At 38.4% G+C, this 27202-nt stretch overlaps 1 protein-coding gene across 3 annotated transcripts in view; it reads left to right on the forward strand.

Moving 5' to 3' along the window:
- DIAPH3 (diaphanous related formin 3) overlaps positions 1-27202 on the forward strand; it is a 562554-nt gene that overhangs the window by 336173 nt on the left and 199179 nt on the right. For all 3 annotated transcript variants that reach the window (XM_069602158.1, XM_069602160.1, XM_069602159.1), the window contains 2 exons: positions 8977-9100; positions 16393-16558. In XM_069602158.1, coding sequence (XP_069458259.1) covers positions 8977-9100; positions 16393-16558 — 290 coding nt within the window. The remainder of the gene's footprint in view (positions 1-8976; positions 9101-16392; positions 16559-27202) is intronic.

Raw genomic sequence — 27202 nt, forward strand, 5'->3', positions numbered from 1 at the left:
AGGCAGGTCAGGTGGTCTGGTATTCCCATCTCTTTCAGAATAGTTCTGCCTTATATTAAGGGAGAGGCTGTTGTTACCATCATAGACTCTGAGACTAGACAGCTGGGGTGTAAACTCCCAACTGCCCATTTCTCATCCTCTCTGGGCCCTGTTTTCTTACGTCTGAACGGGGATGATACTAGTATTTAATTTAGAGCTTTGATGTGAGGACTCCATAGGTTTCTGTGTGTAAATATTTATAAAATTATATATAGCACCTAGTAAGCAGTGTGTAAATATTCTCTGCATTTGTAGTAGTAGTTGTTGCTGTTGCTTTTCAGTGATTATTTCTTATTTACACACATCTTCCGATGCTGTTATTAATGATGCAGGTAAACATGGATCTCTGTGACTAATGTATTATTAATTTTAATATATATTCTCAAAAATTGTTTGAACGGATTCCAGCTGCATCTTGCCTGAAATGTATGCAAGTGTTAGCATACAGGACCAAGAATTTTGTAGATTTATGTTGTTGAAAGACTTTTGTCCTTTTCTAAAAATTATGGAATAACATACATAAAAGAATTTGCACAAATCATAAATGTATAGCCCAGTGCATTTTCACCAGTTGGATACATCAGCATAGGGAGTGGAATTTGGAAAATGGATTCTCTTTACCCTCTGTGCTGCAGCCTGACACTAGAGTTTTGTTTCGTATTTCGAAGTTTGATAGAAGGTTTCTTTTGAAAAAAAAAAAAAAAGGTTTCTACCACTAAATAGCCTTTGAAACCAGGTAGTCTCCAGCAGGTCTTCAACGATTTATAGTTCTTTTTTTCTGCAGGTATTTGCATGTTATGTGAAATCAAGTTTATTAGCCCAGGATTATTCAGAAATGCCATATGGAAATATGAACTAATACTGATCATAAATGATAGAAATAATAGAAACATTCAAAAATATTTTATTCCGCTTTATAGGAAAACCTGAAGAAAATGTCTTCTTAGATAACCTTCCGCTCTCTTCTCAGAAGCAGAGATTTAGAATTGATCAGTTGTAGACCCTTGTGGCATGTAAATGTCTGTCACCATGATGGCAGCTTCTCAGCAGCTGTCTATCAAACTACATATTCTCCGGAAAAAAGAAATAGTGTTCATTAATAGTTTTTGATGTGTTTTGAAAGGATTCTTTTCAAAATGTTTATTAAATTCTCACTGCCTAGGAAACACTGTCCTAGGCACTTGTACTAATAAGGATTAGACTAACAGAAAACAATCAACCAAACAGAAAAGAATAAGTCTTAGACTGACTTTGAGTGACAGAAAAAATGGTGACAGCGGCTCATATATGATGCATTCATTCAGTCCGTATTTGATGAGTTGCTTTTTGAATATATCTTCTGTCTCCGGTGCCATTTGGGGTACTGGATAGAGTTGTGGTGGTGGTGGTTTAGCTGCTAAGTCATGTTCCCCTCCTCTGTGACCCCATGGACTATAGCCCACCAGGCTCCGCTGTCCATGGGATCTTGCAGACAGGAACACTGAGTGCACTGCCGTCTCCTTCTCCAGGGGATCTTCCCGACCCAGGGACTGAACCCACGGCTCCTGCATTGGCTGGCGAATTCTTTACCGTAAGCCAGCAGGGAAGCCCACTGGATAGAGTACATGAACACAAAAGAAGTCTCTGGTCTCTTGAAATTTATATGTTCCAGAGAAAAGTCAGTGTATATCATGTTGGGTGGTTAGCTGTGGAATTCTAGGCCAGGTACTTTTTTTTTTTGCAATTTAAGTTAAGAGATCAGAGAAGACCTTTGCATGAAAACGTGACAAAGTGTGAGGAGGTAACACAAGGTCTGTGAGAGAAGCAAGTAACAAGAGGGGCGCACAGGCACCTGAGCCGTAGGTACAGATGTGACCTGGGATTGAGGGTGGAGAAGTGTGTAACAGGAGATATGATCAGAGAGGTGACATCCCATGGGACTCGCTGGTCGTTGTAAGGACTTTGATTTTGCTCTGAGATGGGGAGCCATCGGAAGGGTTCTGAGCAAAAGAGTGACAGCTGACTTGCATTTTTAAAGGATTGCTTTGGCTGCTCTGTTGGGGAAAATGGAGAGCAGTGCCAGAAGCAGTGAAACCACTTGATGCTGTAATAAGAATCCCAGGGAGAAAGAATGTTGGCTGGGACCAGGAAGAGGTAGCTTGGAGGTGAGAGGGTTTAAGCAAAGCATCTACATTGAAGGTAGAACCAACTGAATTTATTCTGGGACTGGATGTGTGGGGTATGCGGGAAAGAGGGGAGTCATAACACCAATCATTTACTGAGATGCAGGAGCATCGTCCAGGAGGAAGATAAGTTCCAGTTTGAAAATGTGAGTTTAAGATGCCTATTAAACATTAAGGAAAGATATTCAACCCTCAGTTGGAGTTCAAGGCAAAGATCTAAGCAGCACAAAAATAATTGTCATGTTTCAAGTTCAGAGATACACAGTCCAGGACTTGTCAGCCTGCATGGTCTCCTGTAGCCATACATGAAAACTCATTGCACAATTTGCGAATCAGTCTATTCTTAATATTTACCATGTGTGTGTGTGTTTAGTCAGTCATGTCCAACTCTGCGACCCCATAAAGTAGCCTGCCAGGCTCCTCTGTCCATGGAATTCTCCACGCAAGAATACTGAAGTGGGTTGCATTCCCTTCTCCATGAGATCTTCTGGAACCAGGGATGGAACCCAGGTCTCCTGCACTGCACATGGGTTCTTTACCATCTGAACCTCCCTCCCACACACACGTGCACAAAATCATTATCTTGAGGGAACGTTTTGAATAGTGTTACAAACCTCTCTATTATTGGTCTGTTTTGTATAGTACTTACCATAGTCTTGAACATCTTATTAGTAGAAAGGAGTTGTCAGCTTCTTTTAGGTAATATGGTTTTCCATTAGATAGACTTCTCCCATCAGTACTGCTTTCTCTTCTAACAGTCTTGTGTTAGAGGAGGGCAGTCTGGTTGTGGAGGGCAGGGCTGCTGCTCTTGCCCTGACGTGGGTGACGTGGCTCTGCAGGGCCGACCAGAGCCCGCCACTGCTGTGCCCCTCCTCTCCTCTGCCTGCCTTCTCTTTCTCTGCCTTTCCTTCCTCTAGACTCCACCGCAGAGAGAGGTGATTCCCTTGCAGTGTGATGTGTAGAAAAATGTAACCAAAAAAACCCCTCATTGTCTGAACAGATCTTCCTTGACTTTTGATGATGTTACACTCAGATAAACCCTCACAAGTTGAAGCTAAGTTGAAAACTCATTGAATACATATGCCTAACCAAAGATTACAGCTTACCTTAGCCTAACTTAAACATGTTCAGAACACTCGTATTCACCTCTAGTTGGGCAAAATCATCTAACACTAAGCCTAATTTATAAGAAGGTGTTGAATATCTCATACTGTGTATGGATTACTGTCCTGCAAGTGAAAACCAGAGTAGTTCTGTGGGTACAGATCGTAAGTATATTAATTCTTCACCCACATGGGCTGACTGGGAGCTGCTGCAGCTTGCTCTCCATCATCATGAGAGCATGTCCCACGCATTGCTAGCCCAGAGAAAGAGCAACATTCAAGGTCTAAAGTATGGTTTCTGTTGAAAGCATATAGCTTTCCCCACCATCATAAAGTTGAAAAATCCTAAGTGGAACATAAGCAAATTAATACCTAATGCAAATTATAATGTATTATTATATGGGATCCCCTCAAGAATCAGACAGAGTGATAGACAGGGAAGCCTGGCGTGCTGCAGTCCATGGGGTCACAAGGACTCAGACAGGACTGAGCAACTGAACAAGAACAACAATAAGAATCAGAACAGGGCTTCGCAGGTGGCCCAATGGTAAAGAATCCACTTGCCAAGGCAGGAGACGCCAGAGATGCACATTTGCTCCCTGGCACAAGAAGATCTCCTGGGAGAGGAAATGACAGCCCACTCCAGTATTCTTGCCTGGAAAATCCCATGGACAGAGCAGCCTGGCAGACAACAATCCATGGGGTCCCACAGAGTTGGACAGGACTGAGTGACTGAGCATGCTCCCGTGCATGCAGTAATCAAGACAATGAAGGAAAAACTGAGCAGGAGGCAAGCTGAGGATCATCTGCCAGTCGTGTAGCATGGCTTCTTTTAATTTACACGCTTGCCTGTTATGAACCAGTCTGCAATTTATTTTGAGTTTGTGCTGTTTTACCATCTTATCTTAGTTTTATGCTTTTCTGTCAACATAATGCATTTTATAATGATACTCTAGAACTTAGATTTTGTCTTCAGCCTACTTAATATTAAAGATTTTGTTAATGCTACTGAGGTTTTTGTCCATCATGTCCATCCAGTGTATTATTTTTGATGTGTGTTTTGTGAAATACTCTTAAAGCTTTATTATTACAGTTGTCTAGGAAAAATCATTATGTTTGGAGCTTTAAATGCTATAGGCTTTAGTTTCTCTGATAGAACAATTGTGTCTCGAATAGGAAGGGTAATTTAGTTTGCATGTTTACGTTGTTTTTTGGTAATATGTTGCTTTTAAAGCATTCTTCAAAGACATCAACTCCTCTGTAATGTATCATGGTATGTAAGAATGACTGACATTTCTTAGTAAACTTGTTATGAAATAAGGACCAATACCTCCAGGAGATATTCATAGATGATTATTATTTAATTACAGAGATTACATAAATGTATGCAATTTCTCCATTTTTATTTGAAATCTTAATGTGGTAAATCATAGAGGATGCATATTACAGAGAACCTATATACATGATTTTTGTATCATTTCTGAATCTAAATATTTATAGTTGTGATTTTAACTTTTATTCAGAGCTTTTCTAACACCTCTAGTGTATAATTATCATAATGACTAGCCACTTGGAGAAAAGTCTGTGTCTTAGCTTTTAAAGTTTTAGATATTTAACCTGTTATATTTTCCCTTTTTAATGTTTTAACCTTTTGAGAGGTTAAACCCAAAATCCATTCTTTCAACAAATATTTGAGTATCTGCCCTGTGTTATGTAAACCAATGTACAAAGATGCATAAAATATAGGTCTCTGCTCGGGAATCCCTGGGCAGTTAGGAGAGGAAGACACATGCTAAAAGTAATGGCTGTCATCCTTGCAAAGATAGAGATGCTAGGCAGGACAGGTGGGAGGGCGCGTCACCAGGACCAGATTGCCGTTTTGGCCTCTTACTGTGAAAGAATGAACAGGAGTGACTTGGGTGGAGTGGGCAAAGCAGATAGACACACTGTTTCCGGGATCAGGTAGGAATAGATGAAAGGGATTGGGTGGAATCAAACTAAGAGTTGACTGCGGAGTGAAGTGAGGCAGGTTAGGAAATAGGACCGCGCTGTCAATGGAACTCTGATGTTGTTGTGTAAGGAGTTTCTTGTCTGGTTTTTAAGCAGAGGTAAGGTATCTTTCAGAGAGGGCAATGGCACCCCACTCTAGTACTCTTGCCTGGGAAATCCTGTGGACGGAGGAGCCTGGTAGGCTGCGGTCCATGGAGTCGCTAAGAGTCGGAAACGACTGAGCAACTTCCCTCTCACTTTTCACTTTCATGCGTTGGAGAAGGAAATGGCAACCCACTCCAGTGTTTTTGCCTGGAGAATCCCAGGGACGGGGGAGCCTGGTGGGCTGCCATCTATGGGGTCACACTGAGTCGGACACGACTGAAGTGACTTAGCAGCAGCAACAGAGTATCTTTAAATTAATGTTTGTCTGAAAACGTCCATGTACAGTTTTGATATGGCTCTGAGAGAAACAGTAGGAGACCAGAGGTCAAAAAAGAGATTAGTGTTCCAGATCCCTTGAGTGGTGTTCAACTTAGCAAGGAAGGAGGTTTCATTTGTCAGGTACCATGTGAGGGATGTCACGATCCTTTGGATCTGAGGGTTCAAGAGAGGAAGGGTCAAGACTTAGCAGGTTTCCAGCACAGGAGACAGCATTATGGTTTTACTGCCCACAGTCATTTGGAGATTGAAGATGGGTGGTTGGCTGGGGGGAGAAGCACACAGTGTCTGAGGTGACTGAGGGATATCCCATCTGATTGAAAACTAAGTATAATGTAGAAGTTGAAAGTGCCTTAAAAATATCTAGTCAACTGTGTTTTATGTTGACTGTATTTTGTTACTTCTAAATAATGAAAAGGAAGAAAAAGATAAGACTAACTCATTGGTCAAGAAATGTGACATAGTTGAAAGATAAAATTCATACACGTCACATACAGAGATACCAGTAAATTAACACTTTCAAGGAGTGCAATTTAAAATTCTCTGTTCCAGCTGGGACTTCTAATAGCAAAAATTATCGTCACTGACCTCAAAGAACTTGAGACATGTTCAAGTTAATCTATGTGGTTACTCACATAGATCTTTGGACATAGTTTACTGTCTTTGTATATATAATTACTGAAGAGCACCGAGGACATTCTTAGATGCTCTTTAGTTTATACATCAGACGGCCCCGTGCATTCAATTGTATTTTATTCACATAGAACTTGAATGCACCTTTCTTTCTTCTGACTGTGGTTTCGTCTTTATTTAAAAACCAGCAGAGAAAAGTTGATCAAATACGGTTAAATTGTCTTAACTATAATGCACAAATAATGTAATCAGGTAGAGCTGATGAAGCTTAGGTAATGGCTTAATGGGGTTTCTATCTGTTCAGTAGTCACAGAACCATTTTGTGAGACACCTTTTTTTTCCTTATGATGCCAACCTTAGATGTTTGAATATGCCCCAGAGTTTCCTAACATTCCAAACATTTTACTCTTATAATTAGCAACTTTTCTTTCTACAGCACTTTTCCTGGCAATGATGATAGTTGTGGTGATTTTTTGTTTGTTTGTTTCCTTTGATTTTAGTATTGATTCAGTCTTTAAGGCATTCACTGAGTCTTACTGAGTTCTCCGAATAAGATTAACATCTCATAATCCATTTTATTTTTTAAAAAATTCTTCATCCTATATTATAGTAGTTGATCTTTATGAAATATCAGTAAGATAAAAGTATGAGGTGAGATTCTTCGTATTTTACTCATGCGGCGATAGAACATTGTCCTTGACCCAGCTGGCTGCCGATGAGTTGGGAAGGGCTCCCAGGATTCCCTGAGAAGCCTTTGCCTGAAGCCCTTCTCCCACCCACTGAGGAACACACGCTCCCTGGGACGGCTCTGTCTCCGTCATGAGCCGCCAGCCCCTGCTGAGTGCAGGCACGGCTGCCACGCAGCTCTGAGGACAGCTTGTGGATCAGAAGCGCGCCCCTCTCAGCCTCCCTGCAGGCACTGGGGTCCTGCCTGCTGACCAGACACACACTGCCATGTCCATGGGACAGAGGAAAAACTATGCATTTGACTTTTGTCCTGGTTCCTAACATCCTTGTTACATGATGAGTGTCTTTGTATGCCAACGAGATGACTCAGGGCAAATGGGAGCAGGGCCACGTTGCGGAACTTCAGGATGGGGGCACTGGCTGACAGAAGTACCAACCAGGAGGTTAGAGGGACACACGTTTCAGCCCTCCCTCTCGCCTCCGGGTCAGTCAGGAGAGCCCACGATTGGGTTGATCGCAGCTGTGTCGTGAGGCTTTGCGGAAATGAAGAGGCACAGAGGCCTTGTGTTACAGTGAACACGTGGGTGCTCTGGGAGGCCGTGCGTGCACTGTGCCTAGAGAACGTGGGGCCTCGTGCAGCCCTCCTTCCGTGTTCTTGCCCTGGGCATGTCTTCCATTTGGCTGTTCCTGAGTTCGATCCTTCACAATAAAACCTGTAGTAGCAAGTACAGTACTTCCGCAAGTCCTATGAGGCATCCCAGTAAATTACAGAAAATAAATGGGGTGGGGGGAGTGCATGAGAACCCTTGAATTAATCGTTGGTTAGAAGTACAGGTGATCCCCGTAACTTGCCCTCTCAAGTGAGGGCAGTCTTCATGGGACCGAGTCCTTAAACATGTGGGTTCTGGGCTAACTCCAGGAAATGAGTGTCAGTGAACTGGGAGACACCGGTGGTTATTGGAGAAGTGGATGGTGTTGGAATGCTGTATTAGATATCAGAAAAAATTAAATAATCCACTTATGTTCCTTCCCAGTGTTTGCCTTGTGCTGTTTGTTACATGGGAGTTCCTCAGACTTACTTGTCTTTTCTCTAGATATCTATCTGCCAGATTTGATGTGTGTCTGTGTGTAGTAAAATCTGATCAGTGATTTAATCATAATATTTTAAGTATGTGATTTTGTTCAATAGTGTATTAATACATTTAATTTAAATGTTAATTAAAAATATAGTTTATTTGTCTTCCAACCATCCATCTATCCACAGAATACTTAAGTGTACTCCCCTGGGTCTAGCTGTATGTGGATTACTTGTGACTTTGACTAGGCACGAGTGTATACAAAAGACCACTTTATTATTTAATAAACAGCGTTTACTTGTTCTCAGAGCACCAGTAAAGAAAGTTTGAAATTTGTTTCCCATGGTACTCAAAGAACCCCTGATATCTTTTCATTCCTGATATAGGTGACCTTGGACAAGAGAGCAGAGTTTTCCCATCTTTTCTTTGTACATTTTTCCCCTCTCAAAAGACCATCATTTTGAAAAGTGCTCAAATTATGTTGAAATAGATTTAATTTTAAAAACTTCCTCTTTCTTTGCCATCTTTTTCTTAATTGACTGATTATTTTATATTGTTTATGGAGGTCAAGGACTTTGATTTTCAACAAAAGACACTTCTTATATGTGTTTTGTGTATGTGAGCTTTACCAAAATTTTCCTGTTTTAAAAAAATCTTTTATTTTCTTCATTTCTGGATTTAAAAATTAAAAGGTTTTTAAAACTTTAAGTGAAATTCACCTTTCCTTTATTTTCGTGGATTTTTCATTATTATTGTAAGGTTTTTCATGTGTTTTGTTTCTAGAATATTTTACTGTTTTGTATTATAATTTCGTCCTTTTAAGGCATGTAATATTCTCTCTTTTAGTTTCTGTAGAAACCCTGGAAAAGAACTTGAAGCAGATGGGAAGGCAACTTCAACAGCTTGAGAAAGATTTGAAAATCTTTCCCCCTTCTGAAGACTTGCATGATAAGTTTGTGACAAAGATGTCCATATCCTTTGATGTCTAAATAACTTTAAATTACTAGTCAATTAGGAATACAATTTACTTAACCTTTTAAGTGTACTTGCATAACCAGAAATCACTCTATAATGCCCAACTATAGAACATTTATCCTTTACCTTCTTGCAAGAAAATTTACCAAGGGTTTTGCCTATAGTGAATAATACAGAGATTTATTCTGTTAATTTCATTCCTTTCTTTCCTTTTTATTAATCTAATACATTCTCATTTTCCTTCCATATGCCCTATTTCCTTCTGATGTTCATGTAAATTGAAAGGATAGGAAGATTCAATTTGAGGAAGTTTGAATTTAATATCATGTTGTGATATAGATACTTTTGAAATGGACCAATACTTTTGAAGCAGATGAAGACTTTATAAACTGGTATGACTGTCAGCTTAATTTCAAAAATGAATTTTTGCATATCAAAACTTAACTCATATTTGAGACACTTTAAAATTTCTTTTAGAAATACTACACTGTTCCAAAAAGCAAAACTGAATTATCACAGTCTTACTGGTATAGGTATTTCCCTGACCCAAATTAAATTGACTAATACATGTGTGTATGTATGTATGTAGATATGCATATATATTTATATATATAAACTAATAGCATTAGGATTGTCCTGCTTAATTTAAGATCCTTTGAATTTCATTATTTTGGTTTCACTAACTTTGTCAGTGGGAAGTGAAAGTCGCTCAGTCATGTCCAACTCTTTGCTACCCACCCCACGGATTATACACTGGAGTATGCAGCCTTTCCCTTCTCCAGGGGATCTTCCCAACCCAGGAATCGAACCTAGGTCTCCCACATTGCAGGCAGATTCTTTACCACTTGAGCCACAAGTGAAGCCCAAGAATACTGGAGTGGGTAGCCTATCCATTCTCCAGGGCATCTTCCCGACCCAGGAATCAAACCAGGGTCTCCTGCATTGCAGGTGGATTCTTTACCAACTGAGCTATCGGAAGCCTCACTTTGTCAGTGATCTCATCTTTAATGAGTAATTGAAGTAATAAATTTTTTTTTAAATTTACAGAAACTAATGTTGAGTTGCTCTCCAAACCATTCTGTGAAATTAGAGATTTATATCTTTTGCCTTATAATAAAATATTACAACTGTACATCTTTAAAATCCCATATGAGCTTCAGAATTCCATATGAAAGGATAACCCACTTCTAAACAAGCACTTATAAGTAGATATTCCTAATATTTTATTTTAAACTGAGATACTTAAAATAACTACTTTTCCTCTTTTCATTTCTTCTTCCCTGAGATTATCACAAAATTATTACTTGGCTTGTCATAGACTTTATTGTACTATATACTTTCAGCTTACTTGTGAATTAGTTCAGTTTTAGCTTTCTGCACCATCTCTTTTGGGAAATATCATAAAAAGTCACTCCAGCAATAATCAATTCAGGGTAATGCGTTTGTTTCCTTTCATATGTTTCCTATCCACACAGTTTTCTTCTTTCATTAGGCAGGATGTCTTTATCACTACATTTGAGAAGGTTGTGTTTTGAAAACTGAAGATGAAGTCTGTGTTCATCCAAGGTGTTTGCCACACCTTCTCCTTTGGCAAAGTACGGTTAAGCCTAAACATGTTATTGTAGAATTACATGTGGCATCATTCTTAACTCCCCCACCCACCATTTTATCATGTCACAATATTCATATATGACAATATTGTGATCATTAAGAACTGTTCATTGAGGCACTTTTTATTGTTCCGTATAGATAGAAAGCATTTTTGAAAAGGTTTTATTTGCATATAATTTATATAGAAAGCATTTTTGAAAAGGTTTTACTTGCATACAGTTTCCAGTAATACATTGTGCATGTACTAATTATGAATCTCAGTTATCTGGAACATAGGACCTGAAATAAATTCTTGAGATTAGAATAAGGTTAGTAGAATCCTGCTCAGCAGACAATTCAGGACGTATCCATATTTGTGTTCATATGACACAGAAGCTGAATGATGTTGGCTTATTGAAAGGTATGCAGCTCATAAAAAGCAGCCAGCAGGAAATCAGAAACAGGAAGGATGAAGCTTTGTTGGAAACAATTTTTCATCCTGAGTACAATTATACTCCATGGACAAGAAAGCTCCTATATCCTGTCGCAAAATATCACAACCTAGATGCCTCTAATGAACTGATTAGCATTCATGTATCTCTTGGAAGTCAGATATATGAACAGTTGGTGCACTTTGCTATTGACAAAGTTTATAATCATAAATATTCTTTGCTGAGATTAGATTGTACTCGGTTGCTTTTCATCTTAGACATACCAGTTTCTAAGTAATTAAATTCATTCATTGCAAAGCTTTGTTTACTTTAATTAGAACTGACAACAAGTCAGATTTTGAATATTAAATACATTTATACACATTTTATTAAAATGGCAAATTGTGAGCTTCTTACATCTAAGAAAATGGAAGAATTTGAGGACTAAATGCACAGTAAATAAACCTATGTTTAACTAAAGTTGAGGTTATTAACACTGGCAGTTTGTTTATTTTTAAGTATTAGTGCTTATTAGTTGAAAGACATATCAAATGTTTGGTTCATCGGTCAATTCTGAAAGAATATGTGTGTTATCAAAGTTATTAATGGTTCATTTATGCAAATAGATATTTAGATTAAACAATCATGATTTGCTGAACTATTAAATAATTTGTTAATTGTTTTATATTATAGTGATACAATTTTGTTGTAATTTCATGAAATTTCTTGAGTAGCACTCAATTATAGTATATTGTATTTTTATTCTAGCAGTACTTGTTTTCTTTACATGCACATCTTAATATCAAAAAATACAAAATTATATTCTTTAAAAGGCATACACAGTTATTTCATTATCACATTGACTTTTTAGTAATAATTACCCTACTTTTCGATTGCTAAGTCTGGTGAGAAGTGTAATTAGAGTAATTTCACTGTAAGTATTTGCCTGAAAAATTTGTTCCGTGATTTGTGGTAGGATCAACCAATATTGTTATATAATCAATATGAAGTATTATATGTAAGGTGTACATACTTCTTAAATTCTTTGTCCATGAGAAACTGGGAAAATGCCAGGATTAGTGTCATGCGATGCTTGTTCCTTTCTTTTGACCTTTACATTCTGGAATTTATCTTATTTTAAGGAAAAATAACAAATAGATCCTAGCACATCACCCTCAGAATTCTCCTTACACAGACCTTTGCATTTCTCTTTTCTCTGTGTCCCACTGTCTCCCAAGCCTCGTAGAAATATCATTTTGCTTAATATTTTTGTATTTGCCATAGAACTTACATGACAAGTTATTTGTCACTTTTTCATTTTTTTATTTAAATTTCTTCTTTGTAATCACACTTTGTTTTCACATTTTCTTTTTTGCTGTCCCACTGTATAACAATAGTTTGGACACTCCAGAAATTACTAGGTAGATGCTAAACTGTCCCAATAAATTCCTTGAGAGGAAAACTTGCATATTACTTATATCTATATTTCACAGTGCATAAAGCACAGAATTTTTCTGGTAAAGCAACTTAGTACATTTTAATTTAATTGAAGTGTGATTAGGAAGTAAAATGGAAGAGTGGAATGAGTGAAATGTAAACTTGCATAATACATGGTCCATTTGCAAGAGTGGGAAGTTAGGTAATTGAGTGATTTGTAAGAGCAGATTTTTCTCTTAAATTAGTCTTCTTTCCTCCTTTTTTCCCCCCTGCTTTCTCTCACTTGTTTTCCATTTAACACATTCTCAACAAACTTTAAAGACTTGGGTTAAAATATCCTTCTCTTCATCCTCTGTACAGCCTCATATCTACAGTGATCTCTTCCTTCGCAGAGGTCTTGCTACATTCACCATGTTGGGCTTGACAGGCATGCCTCGGTCACTATCACTTTCTAAGCCAGGAGTTCCCTCACTGCCTTGCATAAGTTAGGCTCTGTCACTCTGTTCAACATCATGCACAAGTGTTTGTTTTTATCACCCTTATTACTGTCTGAATATCTCATTCATCTATTTACTATCTGTCACCACTCTCTAGAATGCATGTTTCATGGAAATGGGGACTTTGCCTACCTTTTTAGCCAGGGTTTTCCATTGTGTCTAGAAGAGACGTTCTCAGTGGGGCTCGATGAGTACTTGTAGATCAGCTGACTGCCTGGCCGTCTGGGTCCCGGGTCATTGAGAAGATCTGTTGGGTGTTAGATGTTTAGCACCAGTTGAAGCTGATCCTTGTGAGGTGATTAATGGAAGTAAAAGGTATCTTAGGTGGGGAGGTACAATAATATGCTAATAAAGGTAGAGTCTATTTGTGCCGTATTGCTTGGCAATGAACAGAACTTGTTTAAATCCCAAATCTCAGTCTGACTACTCAGTTGGCCAAAACTAAACATATGTTGTTCAATGTGTATGAACACAGATCTGGTTCTCTTGTACCTTTCAAATGGGAAAATTCCACTGGGTCAAGTAGAAGTTCATCAGAATATTGCCTTAGTCTTGATAAAGGAAAAGAAAATAGATTTCACAAAAGTATCATATAGTTGGATATATATTAATATTTCTGTAATGAATTTTATCAAACTTTTGTTGAATAACTTGCCTTTCTCTAAAGCTCTTTATAAATATAGGACTTGTGCTGGGGAAAAAATAAAGCCTTGTTACTGCTACAGTTATGGGCATTAATTTCTAACTGGAGTTCAACAATTGGCATGAGAACACCTGTTGTTTGCTTTTTCTTTCGGATGATGATGATTTTTTTTTTTTAATCTGAAGGTTCTGCTATCTCTTAATGAGGTAGTACCTATCACTAGCCTCATTAAAGTAGCCCTTTATTCCATTCTATCAGATAGTCATTTATACTTCTGAGAATTTATTTGGCTATTTCCAATATCATTGCAATTCAGTCACAATCTTAGCATTTTTTTGTCAGTAATTCCACTATTTAAAGTTGCACTTCATTTCCTTTGGGAGCAAATTGTCATATAGATAACAATGATAAGAATATTTAAAACTCTAGCTGTTGGAACAAGACCATGTAATTTCCATGGTTTTGGCTCTTGATCCTCTTTCATATCACATCATTTAATGGAATTTTGCTATTTTTATTAAGTATGTCCAGGCATATTTCTGATATTTTATTAACTCTTGATTCTTACCTAAAAATCTAAGAAGTGTTATTGAATAATAGGGCTTTATTTTAACTTATTCACCAAGCTGATTCCTGTAAATGGGCATATTCCTAGGTATTAGAAAAAAATTCTTAGTGTTTGTGGAGTACCTGTTATTACCTATGGCTGATTCATGTTGGTGTATGGCTGAAACCAACTCAATATTATAAAGCAGTTATACTACAATTAAAAATAAATAAAAAAAACAAAAACCTGAAAGCCTTGTAAGTCATGATGAGGCAAAATAGGAGTACCTGTAGAACATACAATTAGGAATACCCACCATGTAGCACAACCTGTTGTCCAGGGTAACTACTTTTTAGGAACTCTGTTAGCTCATAACATTGCATCCAAACTGTATGTGTCTGTGTGTGAATGCATGTATGCACAATTTTATGAAGAGAGTTCCATGATTTAGATCAGGCTTTTAAAAAAATTTATTTTGTAATTGGAGGAAAATTGCTTTACAATGTTGCATTGATTTCTTCCATACAACTTCGAATTAGTCATATGTATATATATATATATATATATATATATCCTCTCACATCAGACTTTTGAGACTTCTTATCTTTCCTACGACAATTTAAGAGTGATGACAGTAGAGTGAAATTAGTCATTGGCACCAATACAGTTGCAAGTGATTTTACTTAATACAACATCTAGAGAAAGGGCAGACAGTCACAGGTGATTAGCCCCCCAAATGTGGCAAGTTGCTCAGTCGTGTCTGACTCTTTGCGACCCCATGGACTGTAGCCCACCAGCCTCCTCCGTCCATTGGATTTTCCAGGCAAGAATACTGGAATGGGTTGCCATTTCCTTCTTCAGAGGATCTTCCTGACCCAGGGATTGAACCAGGTCTCCTGCATTGCAGGCAGACGCTTTACTATCTGAGCCACCAGGGAAGCAAGAACAAAGCACTACTAGGGGACTGAACTAGAAGGACAAACGAAGAACTTCGTTGCACAGAGTACAGTGGACTGCAAGTGCTGTGTATTCGGTGGAAAGTGGAACAAATAATCACTCTTAGTTGCAGAGATTAGACAAGGGAGCTTCATGGAAGAGGAAGAATTGAACTAAGCTTGGAATGATAGGTTTGGACAAGCAAAGGCAGAAAATGATTTCTCTTTTAGACAAGAGTTAAGGTGGCTCAGATGGTAAAGCATCTGCCTACAATGTGGGAGACTCGGGTTCAGTCCCTGGGTCAGGGAAGATCTCCTGGAGAAGGAAATGGCAACCCACTCCAGTATTCTTACCTGGAAAATCCCATGGATGGAAGAGCCTGGCAGGCTACAGTCCATGCGGTCACAAAGAGTCGGAGACGACTGAGTGACTTCACTTCACTAAGGCTATATAAATGATCCATGTGGATATAGTCTCTATTTTGGACATAAATTTTAGTTCATAGATTGAATAAATGAACCAACATTGATTTCTGAACTTGGTAGGTAAATAAAGGGATGCTTACTGCACATTAAAAATGAATCAGCAAAAGTTCCATGTAATGATAATTTCTGAATGCATTTGAAATGTGATTTCTATTTACATAAATTCACTTCACCTATTAGCATTTCACAAATGTGGTTGTTTCACAAGATGGTATATGAAGATACATGTATGTATTATTATAATTGCTTATGATTTTGTGATTTTAATATACAAAATCTTTTGTTCACCCAAGGATTAAAAATGATACTAGATATAAATGCATTGACTGCTAGTCCTGTTTTGATCTAGATTTTTAGAAAGTATAAGGAGACATTTGAATATTATTGAAACTACTGAACTATAATTTTAAATCATATTATGAGATCTGATAAGATAGGCAAATTAGAAGAAAAATATCCTTGAACCCAATCGTAGAAGCAAAATGTTAAATATTTAAATATTTAACTTTTCTGATTGTTTTACCACTGATAATTATGAATCACAGTGAATATTTCATCACTGTACAGTATGGATTGAATTGTAAGAATGGTTAACTATTAGAGCTAGTTTTGGCATTTTGGAGATGTGTAATAATGGCTAACAATTAAAACATATTACTTAAGGATTTTTTTTCCCTAAACCATTTCTTTGTAAGTTTCAGAGTACCTTAACTATAATATACAGCTTTGTTATCAGTGCAAAAGAACAATATGAGAAACTTTCAAAATTACATGAAAACATGGACAAGTTATACCAGAATATAATGGTGTACTATGCCGTCGACGTCAAGAAGGTGTCCGTAGAAGACTTCTTGACTGATTTGAATAACTTCAGAACCATGTTTATGGTATGTTAAAAATCTTAATTTGTTTTTTAAAAGTATATCTATATTACTTCATTTACTGTTTAGTAATTTATTCTACTCCTGTCGTCTGTAATAAAACTTACACGTTTTCAGATATAGAAAGTTAGCTTTAAAATTTTTAGATTTTTAAATCTATTGAAAAATGTGTGTTTTGTTCTTTTTTGGGCCTTCCCAACATTAAGTTGTAATCAGAAATTTTGATTGAAAAAGTGACAAATTCTGAAGTTTTTCATAAAGACTCCCCTCCTGGCTGATTACAAAGCACTTTTGTAATAAGTTTTTGGCTTTGAATTTGTTTCTTTATGCTTAAGATCAATTTTTATTTTTGTGGTATAATTTCACCAAATTCTGTAGAGTTTTTATGAAGCTTTTTTTCCCTTTTCTTTCATAATGCATTGTACAATAAGCTACCTGTGATTTGCCTTTGAATGGATTTTACGTTCCTAGGGTTTCCTTTAGATGCTTTAATAGGGAGGTCAGGTCTCTGATGTGGAATCCTTTCATTTAGGCATTAAAAAGATCTTTTGAAAAGTATTAGCTGATCAAATGGGGGAAAAAACCCACACACATATTAAAGTGAGGAAGCATTGTTGTCTCCCTAGGGAAACCGGTGATACATTTTCATTTCTACAATGAAAAATTACATTGTTCGTAATAGATGGGTGAGTCACTTTTGTGTTTCAGCAAATGTTTATGGGGATTAAAAACTTTTGAAGTATAAAGAAAAAAAAGGTTGAATTTAAAGAAAGTTGAATTTATTTTTAATTTCAGGAAAGCTTTATTGCTGAATTTATTGGACTTAGTTTTAATCATCTGGTTATGACTAGATAGCCTTTCAATAAAAAGTCAATATTTTAAATGAAAATTGGTTCACAAGTCTAGTTTACTTCCTCCATAAATTCACAGTGTTTTTCAAAATTATTTTTTCACTAGCAGGAAAAACTTTGACTATTGGATATACTTATGTGCCTATATGTGTGATATACTGCATAATATGCTACTTTAATTTTTATGTTTTATGAGTCAACATGGTTTAGTAGAAATAGTGAAGGCTTTGCAGTTTGAGAGAACAGCATTTGGATTCCACACCAGTTAGATGACTATAAATACTTTTAACATTTTTGAGCCTCAGTTTCCATATTTGTAAAAGAAAATGTTCATTCTTTTCTCATGGTAGTATTTAAGTACTAAATGAGATAAGTATTAAGTATCACAGCTTTTGGTACATGGTAGTTGCTTAATAAATTATTATGCCATGACGGGTTAACTCAGTAAACTTGAGGTAGTCAAACCCTGCACATTTCAAAGAAATTGCTGGTCCTTGACTGCCTCTGGGGAACAACTGTAAACTCTTGGAATATCCTGCCCAATAAAGCAGTTTTTGTATACCCAGGACCTTGGGCCAAGCTAGATAGTTATGCAAAAAATGTGATTTATTGTGAACACTTGTTTTTGTTCACCTGGGGCCTTGGGCCACACTGTGTTGGCTCATCCTCTGTGTGGTGTTGAAGACTGAGGGGCCAAGGTCGTTCATGCTGGAGGTCTACGTTCTGGTCTGCATGACTGACCTCCTCAATAACTCTTGGTATCAAGGCTTGGTTGAACTTCCTTTCTTGCCAGTACATCATATCACATGTGTTGTGACATGTCCTTGCTGGAATAATGAAACTCTACTGGGAGAAGACAACTGTGATTTCAGTCTGTCTTTTCCCTGTAAGAAGCTGTGACAGCGAGTATAACAAAGTTTCTGAGTTCTGTGGCTCCCTCCAACAAATTATCAAACGTGAGGGTGGTCTTGAGGATCCATGACACAATTATGCATAAAATTATAAAATAATAATACCCATCAGATACTGAATATTTTCTGTGAACAAGATAGTTTTCCAAATGCCTTACATGTATCAGCCAGTCTTCATGATAACTCTGCATCCTTTTGCTGTCTCTATTCCCCACTTGAGCAAATGAAGAAAGAGACCAAGTCTGTATTGTATGGTTTTGAATCACATCTAATTCCACATCTGCCTTAGATCTGGTAGGATTTCTGTGAGTTACTTAGCATCCTTACTTAGTAGGTGGTAGGCAGAGGGAAAAGAGTTTGAGTGGAGAAAGGTTCAAGGTGGAGGGTGATAAGGTGAGAGCTATACTTTGTTTCAGAGTTCACATGGCTCCTGGAAGTAGCTGCTACCATTCACTTCCTACATACACAGACATGCACACACGCACTCATATTCACATTGTACTAAATTGAAATCGTTAGAGCTAAGTATAAAACACTTTATTTGAATAAATAATCTGGAGAGGGAATTTTCTTTAGAGTAACCATAAGCATAAAGAAGACTATAAGGGAAGTACAATTTTGCAGGCAAATTTTTTCTTCCTTTTTTTATGATTAGAGTCCTTGAATTTTAGACATTGTGTCATTTTTTTTTTTAATTGGGAGAAAAGTGCTGTACAGTAGACATTTAGAAAGACCACAGTGTCAAGACTGATAGAAACTACTATTAGGCATTACTGATAGATAAATGTCTGCTTGTCAGTGTCTTCTGATCTCTTAGGTTGCTGTTAAATTCCATATGATTCAACTTCAGAAACTATGCTAATTTCAGGAGTTAGTATGAAATACTAGGGATAGATGTAGAACTTTCATATGTTGAAGGTTGTTCTGGAAAATCACATTAATACAATAGACATCTAAGCTGCTTCCATTTCCTAGCTGTTGTAAAAAGTGCTGCAGCGAACACTGGGGTATTGAAGTGCACGTGTCTCCTGCAGGTGTGGTTTTCTCAGAGTATATGCCCAGTAGTGGAATTGCTGGGTCATACGGTAGTGGGGTTGCTGGGTCATAGTCCTTGTTTTTTTAAGGAATATACATACTGTTCTCCACAGTGGCTGTATAAATTTACATTCTCACCAACAGTGCAAGAGGGTTCCCTTTTCTCCATATCCTCTCCAGCATTTATTCATAGATTTTTTAAATGATGGTGATTCTGACTAGTGTGAGGTGATACCTCATTGTAACTTTAATTTGCATTTCTCTAATAATAAGCAATGTTTAGCATCATTTCTTGTGTTTTTTGGCAATATGTCTTTGGAGAGATGTCTGTTTAGGTCTTCTGCCCATTTTTTATCGGGTTGTTTGTTTTTCTGGTATTGAGCTCCTTGTGTATTAACGGATGTGTGTAGACTCTAGAAAGATGGCTCTGATGAGTTCAGGGCGGCAGTGGAGACACAGACACAGAGAACAGCCTTGTGGACCCAGTGGGAGAAGGAGCGGGCTGGCCGAATTCAGAGAGGGGCATGGAGACACGCACACTGCCATATGTAAAATAAAGGCCCAGTGGGAATTTGCTGTGTGGCACGGAGAGCTCAGCCCAGTGCTTGGTGGCGACCAGAGCGGTGGGCTGGCGTGGGAGGTGGGAGGGGGGTTCGGGAGGGAAGGGACATATGTATACCCGTGGCTGATTCATGTTGATATATGGCAGAAACGAGTACAATATTAGGAAGGAAATATCTTGCAATATAAAATTTTTTTAAAATACACTAGGCAAAGATACATATTTTCTCTTTAAGTTACTATTAAGATATGTTTGCACTGTTAAAATGCTTAATATGTTAAAATATGTTCACATTGTTACATCATTCACAGGCATTCATGACCCCGGTCATGAATGAGCAGGAAATTCTCCTAAAGTGGAGATCTGTCTTGAATTGCGCATAAGAAGTTGGAGCAGTAATTCTACACCTGCCCTCCTCTACAGCAGCTTTCCGTGGAGTGTTTGCTCTGGAGTTCAGGCCACTCTGCTTATTTTTCCCAGTGCCTGGTGCACTCCCTCCATATTTTGCCTGGCTGATTTATTGTCCTCACCCTTCTGATCTCTGCTTAGACTTTTCTTCATCTAGTATCAGATGCCCCCAACTACAGTGGGTAACATTCTCTCATAGCTAACATATCTACTGTCAGTCAAGTGCCAGGTACTATTCTATCATTTAATCCTTATAACAACAAACTGATGTGGTATGTGTACTGTGATTATTCCCATTTTACAGATGAGGAAACTGAGGCTTAAGAGAGATAATGACTTACCCATTGTTACACAGCTAACAAGTGACTGAATGGAGAAGCTAGTCCAGGGAGTCTCCCTGCTGTTACTAGGATCTCCCATCTAATGTGTATAGGAAGAGCTGTTCAGCTTCTTTTCTTTCGCCTTCCCTCTGTCCTTCCCTTCTTCTCGCCCTTGCCTCTTCTTTCCTACCTTCCTCTCTGAGGCCCTTTTTGCATTAGTTAACAAAGGAACGTCTGTTCTCCTCTGCTCCCCAAGCCCCGTTGAATAACAGGGAAGCTTTCATGATCTTGTGGCTTCCTCTGAGAAATAGCTGTTAACTGTGACAGCAGTTTTGCCCCAATCTTTTCTAGTTGGAGATTCTCAACTAGGAATCAATTTATTATTGTTATTTTAGCAATTTGTTGTGGGTGGTGTGCTCATTGGGAATAGTATCTGTTTAGAACTATTGATCAGCTACCAAGAAGTAGGGAGTAAGCTTCCATTGTAATGTTTTAGCTTTATTTTTCTTAATATCTTCAGCCAGATACAATTGCCACTGATGGAGTTCCTAGGACCCTGTACTAGGTGCTCTTCATGTGTCACCACACTTATCTTCACAGCATTTTAGTGAGGTACAGAATGTTACCTGGAGGAAACTGTGGGCTGGAGGATAACAGTCCATGCCTTAGCAGAGCTGCTTCAGAATTGCCATGCACAGGATTAGATGGAGGGCTGCCTTATTCCACAGCATGTATTTTTCTCATTTTTAATACCATTTCTAAGTACTTGCTCGTCAGAGTTTGTAAGAAAAGTCAAAATGTAATTTTTAAGGGTGTTTTTGATAACTTACTAGAGGGAATCATCACAAAGCATTCTTCATTTCCTCACCCCTTCATAGAATAACTTCCTGTTTACATTGACGAGTGCATGATAGAAAAATGTGTGCAGATCTGGTACTGTTTCAAAGCATGAAATGTTCACTTTTAAAATTAAAGGCCTATTAATGCAAACCCTTGTGGTGAGGTGAGGGTTAAGGGGAGGGGTAGAGAGTCAGTACCTCTCTGTAATGGATTTTTATTTCCTGTAGGACTGATGTGGGGAATAAAGTTCAAATTGGAGGCACTCACTGCAGGCTGAGGGAATTGGTGGCCCACCAGGCATGAGACTTCACCAAAATTTGTGCCTTCATTCACGTACTGTTTCATAACAATGATTGCTTTCCACTTCAGTCTGGTTTCAAACTCATTGTTATATGCGATTACCAGTGGACCTGTTATGAATAGGGTAAAACGCTTCTCCAGGAAGAACTGATGAATTTTAGTCAGATCTGAAAAGAACCCTCTTGTCCGTCTTTATTTTATCCAACAGCTGTAGGATGCTTGTGTTTGTTGTTAGAAGTTAAGACTAATCTTAGTTTCTCTCATTGGTCACTGTGACTTTGAAGAATATGTTTGTCTTGGTCCCACTTCCCACTCATCTTCACATTACAGAATTTTGTTCAAACTGCTTTTATATCCTTAGGCTCAAATTACATGGTTTGTTCTTCAACACTCTCATCTCTTATCCTGATAATGCTTAGGTTCTTTATCATTGAAAGGTCTTTTGCTACTTTCTTTCTTTAACCAGAATTAGTAGCACATTGAAACAACACTCTTAACTCCTTGAGCAAATTTCACCTAACACCTCATTTATATTGCTAAACATTGCATCTTTGAGAGATAACATCTAAGTGCTTTTACTTCTTAGAATTCCTATATTTGTCTTCTTATAAGTAACATGTTTCTAAAAATTTTATTTTGAAGAATATATCATTTTTCTGTTTTGATTAGACATAGCTAACTATGTAGATATTCCCCAACAAACATTCCCTTCCATCAGGAAACTTCCACAAGCCTCTTATCCTTGTCCATCAGACAACAGACAGAAAGAAACCCACACTTAAGGAAAACTAACCAAACTGATCACATGAACCACAGCCTTGTCTAACTCAGTGATATGAGCCATGCCGTGTAGGGCCACCCAAGATGGATGGGTCATGGTGGAGAGTTCTGACAAAATGTGGTCCTCTAGAGAAGGGAATGCAAACCACTTCAGCATTCTTGCCTTGAGAACCCCATGAACATTATGAAAAGGCAAAAAGATAGGCCCCTGAAAGATGAACCCCCCAGGTCGGTAGGTGCCCAATATGCTATTGCAGAAGAGGGGAGAAATAGGTACAGAAAGAATGAAGAGATGGAGCCAAACCGAAAACAATGCGCAGTTGTGGTGATGGAAGTAAAATCCAATGCTGTAAGAACAATATTGCACAGGAACCTGGAGTGTTAGGTCCACGAATCAGGGCAAATTGGAAGTGGTCAAACAGGATATGGCAAGAGTGAACATCGACATTTTAGGAATCAGAACTATAATGGACCAGAATGGTGAATAGAATTCAGGCGACCATTATATCTACTATTGTAGGTGATGAATCCCTTAGAAGAAATGGAGTAGCCCTCATAGTGGACAAAAGAGTCTGAAATGCAGTACTTGGGTACAATCTCAAAAATGACAGAATCTTCTCTATATCTGAGGCAAACCATTCAATACACAGTAATCCAAGTTTATGCACCAACCACTAATGCCAAAGAAGCTGAAGTCGAAAGGTTTTATGATGACCTCCAGAAATAACACCAAAAAAGATGTCCTTTTCATCATAGGGGACAGGAATGCAAACTTAGAAGTCAAGAGACACCTGGAGTAACAGGCAATTTTGGCCTTGGAGTACAGAATGAAGTACTAACAGAAATTTGCAAAGACAACACACTGGTCATAGTGAACACACTCTTCCAACAACCCAAGAGACGACTCTACATGTGGACATCATCAGATGGGCAATACTGAATTCAGATTGATTATATTTTTCTCATCAGAAAATGGAGAAGCTCTATATAATCAGCATAAACAAGAACAGGAGCTGACTGTGGCTCAGATCATGAACTCCTTATTGAAAAATTCAGACTTAAATTGAGAAAGTAGGGAAAAACACTAGTCCATTCAGATATGACCTAATCAAATCCCTTATGATTATACAGTGGAAATGACAAATAGATTCAAGGGATTAGATCTGATAGACAGAGCGCCTGAAGAACTACAGACGGTGGTTTGTGACATTGTATAGGAGGTGATGATTAAAACCATCCCCAAGAATAAAGAAATGCAAAAAGGCAAAATGGTTGTCTGAGGAGGCCTAACAAATAAATACCTGAGAAAGGAAGAGGAGCTGATGGCAAAGGAGAAAACGAAAGATATACCCATCTGAATGCAGAATTCCAAAGAATAGCAAAGTGGAGATATGAAAGTCTTCCTCAGTGATCAGTGCAAAAAATTAGAGGACAACAGTGGAATGGGAAGGTCTAGAGATCTATTCAAGAAAATTAGAGATACTGAGGGAACATTTCATGCAAAGATGAGCACCGTAAAGGACAGAAATGGTATGGACCTAACAGAAGCAAAAGATAGTAAGAGGAGGTGGCAAGAATACACAGAAGAACTATACAAAAAAGATCTTCATGACCCAGATAACCACGATGGTGTGATCACTCAGCTAGAGCCAGACATCTGAGTGTTAAGTTAAGTGGGCCTTAGGAAGCATCGCTACAAACAAAACTAGTGGAGGTGATGGAATTCCAGCTGAGCTATTTCAAATCCTAAAAGATGATGGCAAGAAAGTGCTGCACTGAATATGCCAACAAATTTGGAAACGTCAGCAGTGGCCACACTGGAAAAGGAAAGTTTTCATCCCAATCTCAAGGAAAGGCAATGCCAAAGAATGTTCAAACTACCTTACAATTGTGCTCATCTAACATACTACTGGAAGAAACACAAGCTGGAATCAAGATTGCCAGAAGAAATATCAATAACCTCAGATATGGAGATGACACCACCCTTATGGCAGAAAGTGAAGAGGAACTCAAAAGCCTCTTGATGAAAGTGAAAGAGGAAAGCGAAAAAGTTGGCTTAAAGCTCAACATTCAGAAAACAAAGATCACGGCAAGTGGAAACAGTGTCAGACTTTATTTTTTGGGGCTCCAAAATCAGATGGTGATTGCAGCCATGAAATTAAAAGACGCTTACTCCTTGGAAGAAAAGTTATGACCAACCTAGATAGCATATTCAAAAGTAGAGGCATTACTTTGCCAACTAAGGTCCGTTTAGTCAAGGCTATGGTTTTTCCTGTGGTCACGTATGGATGTGAGTGTTGGACTGTGAAGAAAGCTGAGCACCGAAGAACTGATGCTTTTGAACTGCTGTGTTGGAGAAGACTCTTGAGAGTCCCTTGGACTGCAAGGAGATCCAACCAGTCCATTCTGAAGGAGATCAGCCCTGAGATTTCTTTGGAAGGAATGAGGCTAAAGCTGTAACTCCAGTACTTTGGCCACCTCATGCGAAGAGTTGACTCATTGGAAAAAACTCTGATGCTGGGAGGGATTGCGGGCAGGAGGAGAAGGGGACGACCGAGGATGAGATGGCTGGATGGCATCACGGACTCAATGGACGTGAGTGCAAGCGAACTCCGGGAGATGGTGACGGACAGGGAGGCCTGGCATGCTGCAATTCATGGGGTCGCAAAGAGTTGGACACGACTGAGCGGCTGAACTGAACTGAACTGAACTGAACTGAACGTACTAACAAAGTAATGCTGAAAATTTTCCAAGTTAGGCTTCAACAGTACATGAACTGAGAACTTCTAGATATTCAAGCTCAATTTAGGAAAGGCAGAGGAAGCAGAGATCAAATTGCCAACATGCGTGTATTATAGAAAAAGCAAGAGAATTCCAGGAAGACATCTTCTTTATAGACTGTGCTAAAGCCTTTGACTGTGTGGATCACAACAAGCTGTGGAAAATTCTTCACGTGATGGGACTACTAGACCACCTTACCTGCTTCCTGAGAAATCTGTATGGTTGAGAACAAACAGTTAGAACCAGATATGAACATACTGCTTCCAAATTGGAAAAGGATTATGCCGAGAATGTATATGGTCACCCTGCTTATTTAACTTATGTGCAGAGTACATCATGAGAAATGCTGGGCTGGAAGAAGCACAAGCTGGAATCAAGATTGCTAGGAGAAATATCAATAACCTCAGATATGGAGATGACACCACCCTTATGGCAGAAAGTGAAGAGAAACTAGAGAGCCTCTTGATGAAATTGAAAGAGGAGAATGAAAAGCTGGCTTAAAACTCAGCATTCAGAAAACTAAGATCATGGCATCAAGTCCCATCCCTTCTTGGCTAATAGATGGGGAAACAATGGAAACAGTGACAGACTTTATTTTCTTGGTCTCCAAAATCACTGCAGATCCTGACTGCAACCATTAAATTAAAGGACACTTGCTCCTTGGAAGAAAAGCTATGACAAACCTAGGCAGCCTGTTAAATAGCAGAGACATTACGTTGCCAACAAAGGTAAGTCAAGTCAAAGCTATGGTTTTTCCAGTAGTCATGTACGGATGTGAGAATTGGACCATAAAGAAAGCTGAGCACCAAAGAATTGACAGTTTTGAACTCTGGTGTTGCAGAAGACACTTGAGATCCTTTGGACTGCAAGGAGATCCATCCAGTCCATCCTAAAGGAAATCAGTCCTGAATATTCATTGGAAGGACTGATGCTGAAGTTGAATCTCTAATACTTTGACCACCTGATGCAAAGAACTGACTCATTTGAAAAGACCCTGATCCTGGGAAAGATTGAGGACAGGAGGAGAAGGGGACAGAGGATGAGATGGTTGTATAGCATTATTGATATGCTGGACATGTGTCTTAGTAAGCTCTGGGATTTGGTGATGGACAGGGAGGCCTGGCGTGCAGCGTCCATGGGGTCACAAAGAGTTGGACATGACTGAGTGACTGAACTCAGCTGAACTATGTAGACCTTTTATGTTTACCATATTATATATTCATGTATAGAACTGATGTGCTTACACTTAAAGAAGCCAGACTTTTTGGTTCATGTAACTTTTATCCTGGTCACATGCACATTGTCTTTTGGGATGTTGATGTACTGGGAGAAATCACTAGGCATCCTGCTTTATAAATAAGTTCAAAGACCATATATATCTGGACACCTCAGTTTAGGGTTAGGGTTTTGAGGTCAACAGAAAGCAATCCCTGCCTTTTTAAAGGGATTACTTTTGGATACACAAAAGTTGGAGGAGCATTGTCGTTTTCTTGTGTGTGTGTGCTTTGGGTTTCGATATATGTGCTGAACATTGCAATTATTATTTTCTAGCCCATAAAGTCCAGTTTGTTACTCCCTAAAGTTTGTTTCTCACATATATACCTCCCATCTGAATTATGTGTGATTACAATCAAGGAAAAGAATTCCCTTTGGTTTCTTCCCATTTTAACTGATTGCTGAATTCTCCCTGTGATAAGCCTCAGCTTTTGTTTGTTTTCAATAGTGATGTTTTGCTCTCCTTGTCACTACTGGGGAGACAGCAGGGAGACACTCCTGGCTGAGAGTGCAGGCTCTGTCTTTGAAGTGCCTTGGGTGATGTGTCTTTGGCAGGTTACTTAACTTACTGAGCCCCAGCTCCCTGT

Source organism: Ovis canadensis, chromosome 10 (assembly GCF_042477335.2).
Source record: "Ovis canadensis isolate MfBH-ARS-UI-01 breed Bighorn chromosome 10, ARS-UI_OviCan_v2, whole genome shotgun sequence".
NCBI classification, from domain to species: domain Eukaryota; kingdom Metazoa; phylum Chordata; class Mammalia; order Artiodactyla; family Bovidae; genus Ovis; species Ovis canadensis.